Source organism: Haliaeetus leucocephalus, unplaced genomic scaffold, assembly GCF_000737465.1.
Source record: "Haliaeetus leucocephalus isolate CR32 unplaced genomic scaffold, Haliaeetus_leucocephalus-4.0 Scaffold130, whole genome shotgun sequence".
NCBI classification, from domain to species: Eukaryota; Metazoa; Chordata; class Aves; order Accipitriformes; family Accipitridae; genus Haliaeetus; species Haliaeetus leucocephalus.
In genome coordinates this window covers 1,238,447-1,246,480 of record NW_010972566.1, presented here as the reverse complement: position 1 = coordinate 1,246,480, position 8,034 = coordinate 1,238,447, and the positions used below count along the sequence as shown (strand labels likewise).

At 39.1% G+C, this 8,034-nt stretch overlaps 1 protein-coding gene across 1 annotated transcript; it reads right to left on the bottom strand.

The window, feature by feature from the left end:
* Window positions 1-222: 222 nt before the first annotated feature.
* On the bottom strand, window positions 223-596 carry RPL35 (ribosomal protein L35). Its single transcript, XM_010585860.1, is given in 2 exon segments — window positions 223-383; window positions 386-596. Coding segments are annotated over 2 exon segments (372 nt in total).
* Between the last annotated feature and the right edge of the window lie 7,438 nt (window positions 597-8,034).

The window sequence follows — 8,034 nt, the reverse complement described above, 5'->3', positions numbered from 1 at the left end:
ATCTCTTCCTTGTCTCTTCCTTGCACAAGATTTTTTTTCCCCATTTTGCATTTAAATCAGGTAATGTCCTTCTGCAGATTTCCTCAGTAGGTCTATGCAGCCAGTTTCCCTCTCTTTGCTGTATGAACCAGCTGGGAAAATCCTTTTCTCCCCCAAAGCAAACTTCTGTTTAATGAGGAAACACTTATCCAAAATAATTAAGAACATTAGTGCACAGCAGTTTTACAACCCAACAGTGAACCTCTGGGTAGGATATAGCTTTTTGTTCTTTTTGTTGACGGTTTTTGGTCTCAGACTGTCTTTGTGCTCATTTTGCATGTGTAGCCAGCCATGTGTCATCTTGGGCCACTGCTCAAGAGGCTTGTGTCTTCCACTTTTGTAAACTTCCTCAAATTCTCCTTCTGGTACTGACTGATAACAGCCACGGCTCTGGCCATGGATTTGGAGACCACATCTATCTTGGAGAGTTTGAAATCATTTTCCCCCAGGACCTTCACCACGTGGCATTGAGCCTGTTCTAGCTGCTGGTCATCCAGTTGCATCAGCGGCTCCTCTTCATCCTTCCCTTGTAGATGTCAGGCCTTGATCTTTGCCATGATGGTGGCAGCAACGTGGCTCCAAGCACAAGAGGCAGATGCCAAGCAAGAAAAGGACTCTGGGTTCATCCTCTCAAGCCCAGGCTGTTAGGTGGTAAGACCTGCTCACCGCCCCGACAGAGGAAGAGATGCAGTACAGTCATTGACCACATAAACGTAGGGGTTTTACATTGCTGCATATCTGAACAGAGGGTAAGCAAAGACTTCTGACTTCATTAAATACATTTTCCCCAACCACATTCTCAACAGTAGCTAAAATATCTTGATGGGATTTTCTACACATGCACACACAGCATCAGCCTGTCACTGAAAATTAGTCTAGCAAAATTTTCCAGGTGACAGAGTTTTATCTGATGGGCAATTAATGGCTTTAGCAGTTGCACCTATAGTAAAATTAGCTGCTAATTTTTTTTTTTGCTTAACTTTTGCAAAAGATGTGCAATCTGCCACACACAACCCAAAGTTACACTGAAATGGACACTAGTAGACAGCTAACAGCTCTGCACATCCAATTAAATATTGAAAAATCATCCGCTTAGTCAAAGGTAAAGTGATGATAGCAAAGGGAAAGGTTTTCTGCATTGTTCTGCAGGGAGTACATCCATTAGACCTTCTGTATCATGAGATATTCACATTTAATGTTGTATATATCCATATTTTCTCCACCAGCTGCACACCTAAAAGAGATGATGCTTCCCTGCTTTCTCTGCAGGTCTCCCCCATGCATGGAAAGGGATGAGGGAGGCCAAGAGGAGGAAGCAGTGATATGCAAGGCGGTCTAGGACCGCAGCCGGGACTGGATGAGTGCACATCATCCCTTTTCCTGTTCTGGGGAGCTTCCCAGAACAGAAAAGATGCTCTATGACTCCAGAATGGACTTTTCAGCTAAAAGAGCATCTAAAGTTGGCTCTGCTGAGAAGAGTGACACGTACCACAGACTGCCAAAACTCCCACAGAGGACTCCTGTCTCCACTGTAGAGACAATTTGCTGTCCAAACTTTTTTCAGCTAAGAAAAAAAGAGGGTGGATTTTTTTCCTTCTTTTCTTTGGGGGTGGGGGTGAGGGGTGTTTAATGAATTTTCTTAGTGACCAAATTTGCAGTACTAATGTCTCTCACCATGTTTTTAATCTAATGAAAACTAAATCAACTATTAATCTTTACATTATTTTACAGTTCAGATTTGCTAAAGGTCATGAACTATGCACAGCTAAAAAGCTTCACTGCAAGGGAAACTATCATCACAGATATTTCACAATAAGCTGGAGCATTTTCTTCTTCCTTATTTTCCTTTTACTCCAGGTTATTAGAAAATATGAAACTGTTAAGAGGAATGTAGTAAGAGCAGCCAGCACATTCTGTTCACTTGCCCTTTAATCTTTCTGCTGTAATGCTAGTGTGATAATTGATACCAATTATTTTCATAATTCTGTCTGCAATTCTGTATGTATTAAGCAGATTAATCTAGTCTGCAGGAGAAAATAGTGCTGTATCTGATAATCTCCAAGGTAGAGTCTTCTTTATCAGCAGTGTTTTTGCAGATTTCTGTCCTTGGCTTGGTAGGCAAGTTAAACACACTGTGAAAAAGTAGTGTCCTATCCAGAGAACATGAATTATACCTAACAAAACTGAGCAAGTAAAATGCATTTATTGAAATAATCACAGACACACCGAATTATCATTTCCAGCCTGGAACTCTGGAGTTCCAGAGTGGTATACAGATATACAATTGCAGTCTTACAAGAATGCTCTCAGTTTCAGTCCCACATCACCTTTTTCAAAGTAAGCCTTTGCTTGCAAAGACAACCTGTAAAAATTGTTTCCACAGCATTTTATAGGATTAGCAACTTGCCTAAATGAATCATCTTTAAAATATTTAACAGATTCCAGTAACTAGAGAACGTTAAGAGGACACAACAAAGGAATACAAAATATATAAAATCAGTGTTGAATGTATGTCTTTACTCTTTTTTTACTTGTGCATTTCATTCCTATCTTTAATTATAAGAGCATAGAATGATATATCTGTGTTGCATTCTCTTGCAATTAGCCACACATGGATAATCTATTTTAGCACACATATTGCTTTGTCTATGCCATGCTAGACCACAAAAGCTATTTATATGATATGTAAGTATAAATTGCATTTACACAATATGCTACAAATTAAGGATAACAATGAGAAAAGTAGTAAATATCTGCTAGCATATTAGGCCAACAAAATACTCAGCCAAGAGTTGTCTAGATGGAAAGTTATATGCTTTTATTTAAGGTTTGCATTTAATTTAGTTAAACTGATACAAAAAGCTATACAAAAGCTCATTTCAGTTTACACAAGGCTTATCTCGGTTTGGTTTCTAACATTTAGAAATCAGCTTAAAACTAAAGAGAGTTTGATCTTAAGCCAAAGAGAGTTTAGCTCTCACCTTGTTCTCTCCCTTATTTTAGAAAGTAAGCTCTGTGTAATGAGCTTTATAGCCATCCTCCTTGTTCTACAGAATAACTCTAAAGACTTTGCTATATAGTGTGCTATATGCATGAGTGAGGACAGAAAAAAAAGCGTGCATTTTACAATTACTGCCCAGTAAATACAGTGTGAGGCATGCAAAAAGGTGCACAAGAAGCACAGATGCTAAAGAATTAATTTGATTTTAAAATTGCAGCACAGTTTACAATCCAAATTAGTTTTTGTAACATGGGTACAAGTTACAATTTCTTTCATTTTTTCTTCTAAAACATGTTGACATCTAAGAGCACCAGATGACTACATACTACACACTGTATAATCCACTGTATCATTTTCAGCTACCTCAGATTTGAAAGTTAAGTGTATTGAAACAATAAATATTGAAATCAAATCTTTTAAAATGTACTCAACTAACAATAAAATAAGTGAAAGGGTTTAAGCTCATCTAAAATATGAACAGTTCATTACTATTTCCAATATTCACAGCTATTTACATTTTAAAATTAATCAACAAACACATATACATACACACCATATACACATAAAGCACGACAGAAGAATTCAAAAGGATGCTGTACGAACTTCCATCTACATACAAAAAGGGGGAGAAATGCTGTGCAAAGTTAAAATCTTCAAGTAGTTACCATTTTTTAAATGAAGATTTTAACTTAGTTAATCCTCAGCTTTATAATTTCTTTCGCCTGTTAAACAAAATACTGGCATCACATCATTTTATTTGTTAACCTTTTGAAAACCCCAGCTTCCAGGTGAGAAGAGACTTCCAGAGTGAAAGTAGAAAAAGTATAATAGGAGGCTAGTTTAGAAACTCTTGCAAATATTCTGATTTCTTCCTCTGTTAAGCATGCAAATACGCTGCCTAAAGCCTTCCCCTTCCAGCCCTGTTCCTCCTAGGAGAACATGTGAAGTCAAATATGTGCAGGCTAGCACAATCGGAAGATATAATTCCCAAGGGCCATTCTCACCTGCCAAGTACTGTGAAGCATTTTCTTAGAGACAAACTTGTCTGGAGCAAGTAAAAAGGAAAACAAACATATTCTCAGAGGAGATCTATTTGCCTATTAACACTCCCTACTGCTCAAGATATTCTCTCAGCTGTTATTCCAAGCTTTCTGCCCACCCCACCGGAGAGCTTTGCATTTCTGGGTTTGTGGCACTTGCCTCAGTAAGAATCAAAGTGAATCTGGTGGCACACAGTTGAAAATCAAAACTCTACTCAAGGTCCACGACAGCAAGTCCACTGCCAGGGAGCCCTCAGTCTCACCTGAACTCACAAGGCACACTCCTGTGAGAACAAACGGAATGGTCTGATATTTAACAGGTCTTCCCAGCTTCAGCTCTGTGTTGTCAGACTTGGCCGAGGTCGCTGAGCTCTCATTCAGACTCAGATCTGAACGCAGAAATCCCACGAGTTCAGCATTAATAGCCCTGAATGCTCAAGTTTTCCCACTGCTGATTTCTGAGTTACATATGGATATCTAAATAAGGATCTACATACAAATCTCAGGCTGTATCTACAAAACAGCCAAATAAAGGTAATTTAATTGTAATGCAGGTGCAATGAGCTCAGTTGTAAAACATGAGAAAATTATATGCAAAGAAGTTATAAAAACCTGTGGGCGTATTAGCTCAGATTTCTTTCCTGTCAGATCTCAAAACTGAAATGGGATCGTCAAAGGAAACATTAGTGAAACCATCAGCAACCCTCTTTCCTCACATACTAAATAGAGAAATTAAGAACATGCTTTTCAAGCTAGGGCTCAGTGTTGCCTAGTGGATGAGGCATAGGACTGAAACAATTTCTGTTAGTGGTCATAAAAATATCCCACTGCAAAGATGTCAACTCTAGTGCCCTGGCAAGACTCAAGTTTGGATAATTATGGTATTCTGTTTTCCTAAAACTTTGTTTCCTTCACAGTGATACCGTGGATTTCCTATCCTACAGTGCTGTATAGTGTCACTCCAAGTCCTTTAACATTTTTTTAGCAGTATGTTCACTTTAATAATGTACAGAGTACTGCCAAAAATGTTTATAGATCTTAATAATGTTATACCAGCACGGTTTTTTATGAACTCCTGTATCCAGAGGCATCTTCCCACAGCACCAAAACCTATGACAAAAAATTCCAGGCTTGGACATTTCCTCTCCTGGGAAGGGGTTGGGGCTACAGTCGTTCATCTCCTGTGAGTCCCTCCCCCAAGGCCTGGGAAATCTGTTCATGAAAATCCAGCCCAAGGTTGGTACTAGAATTTTCCAAGTATCTCGTGATCCTACTTGATGATAAACACTATATACAGGATAATCTGCACTATGGGATGTGGGGTTCAGGATAGACCAGAAGTTATAGGCTCCATTTCCTTCATTTTTACCTTTGATAGCAATGGCAGGAGTGCAGACATTTTCTGTTGCAGTGTGAACAAACTTTTGTCAGTGTTGTTTTAAAGGACACAGTCTTAAAAATATTCATGGCATGGGCAATCAGCCTGTGCTGGTGATTTCAGTGTTGCTGCCACCCACAGAGATGCTCTGGCTGTCGCATTACTCGGAGAGCAGGAATAACTAAGAAGGTTGCGCACCCAAGCTGCTTCTGCCAGATCCAAAGCCAGCCACAGACTTTGATAAGCATTCAGTCAGGATTTTAGTGTTTACATCGTATTTTCCTTTTGCGGCACTGTTGAGGGATAATTGTGTTTGTATTTATCCTAATGATGTGATTATGCGTTGCATTTGCCCTTTTCGTGTGATGTCAAAGGAGCTAATGGCATCCCCTCAGGATTAAACAAAGTAGTAAGCAAATCTCAAACCCGTATAGCTACTTCTCTGGGAATAAACATATCCAAAAGAGATGGGTAGAAAAATGCAAGAGGCCAAGCATCCTATTTCCTCTGGTGGAAATACGGAAATTTTATGCATGTAAGGTCTGGTGAAGAGGGCTTTTGAGGGTGGAGGGGTTCCAATTTTACATATAAATTTAAAAATTAGTTTATATAGATAATAAAACAGTAATGTTTTTAAAGACCAAAAATGTGTAATTTTTAAAAAATAAAACCACTATCACAGCTATATTTGCAAATTCTAAAAGTTTATCATGGATTTTCACCTGAAAAATCACTACTTAAAAATCAACAGTCTTCCTTAGCTTGGGAGTCTTAAAATCAAATCTAAATCTGCACAAAGCTGACTAAATAACATTTACCAGACTCTCCTTTTTCTTTCCCATATCAAGTGAATCAGACTTAGTATTTTTATAATACAGGATAACAGGATTGCCTATTAAAAGGATTTTCATTGCCTTGCCTTCACATCAAGGCAGCACAGCATAACCGAACAGCTTCACAATTGAGGGTTTGGGGTTTTTTTAAATTAATGGCTATTCCATTTTTTTATTTTTTCAAGTGAACGGAAATTGACCTTCATTGTCTCTTTAGTCAATCCAGCTCAGAATCAAAGAGCAAGTTAATTATAACCATTTAAAACTTAACAGTTGAAGCCTTTTGATGTAATATCGCATTCATTTCTAATTAACTGTACATATGTCTTGCCAAGTTATCCAATAACTCTTGAGGTCTGTCAGCATAAAACCTTAATAAAAGCACGAACACTTCAGGATGAAGATTAGACAATCCTTATATAAGAAGGAACAGAAGGTGACAGGGAACAAGACTGAGTATATGAAGAAATCTCTGCCTAACTGCTTTCCCTGATGTTCTTTAAAATGTGGCTGCTGCTGCTGCTGCTGCTGCTGCTGCATAGCGGCTCAGTGTCCTGGAAGTCTGGGTTGTCAATTTTAGTTTTATAACTAAAACCAAAATACAAGTAGCTGTATATTTCAGCCCTTTCAATGACCCAATGTGTAAAGTTTTAATTTGGTCACGCATAAACATTTTCTTTCTGTGGCTATTTATGGCCCCTGTCCTAGAACCTGGTCATCAAAATCAGTGAAAGCCATCCCAGCAGCTCAGTGGAGTAAGCTGAAGTCAAGGAGAAGCTGTCCCTCTCCCAGTGAAACTCTTCTCTCCAGTGACCAGATTCACTGAGTGTGGAGTCTGAGCTGGGTTGTGGGCTTTGGAATAAGGATCCAGGAGTGTGCTAGGAGGGTTTGCGATCTTAATTTTGTTCTCTGAAAATGAAGCCACGCTGTTTCTTAGTTCATTGAGTTTATCACTGTCATCGTTATTTTTAACACCTTTACTGCCCAAAATAACTCCTCTTGAAAAAAGACTTCGCAACGTGGTCCTAAATATGATTTTCATTCCATATGGCTCTTAAGATGGCAATGTTCTAAATAGTAGGGCTCAGAAAAAGATCCAAAGTCACAGTGTGCCTGCTTTCTTCTGCCTGCTTCTATCACCCAAGTGATAGATTTGTTTGGGGTTTTTTCACTTGGTGTGGGAAGGATAGGAGTGGGTCGATTCTCCACTCTGCTTCTTCAACTTTAAACCCACTACCAGGTAAGGCGGGCAGAATGAAACCAAACCAAGCACTGTCCTTGGAGCTCTGTTCACCCCGCTGGACACACCTACCCACAGCTGAGGAGTATAAAATGGAGTGTAATCTCTCTGCTCACAGTAGTGAAACTTGGGGGATAAAGGCCGTCTTTGTCAACAGTGGTAACCATAAATCAGGGTAAGAGCGATCGTCATGCAGAGGAGTACAGAAACCAGAACCAAATGGCCGGAAACCCTTTGGAAAGAGTGGATGAAGATCTGGGGAAGGACGCTGGCAACACCAAAACATCAAGATCAGGGGAGAGGCAGCTGTGCTGATTTTACTTAATTATAATTTAAATGTTATTTGGCAGTTACTCTGGGAGAAAAGTTTACATCACAGCCCTGAGGAAGGTCCAGGACAACTGAAAAAGTTGTGAATCCACATTATTCTGAGGGATGTAATTTATTATGGGTTATTGTTACCTTGGGAAGGATGAAAATTAATATGTACTGGATAACTAGAG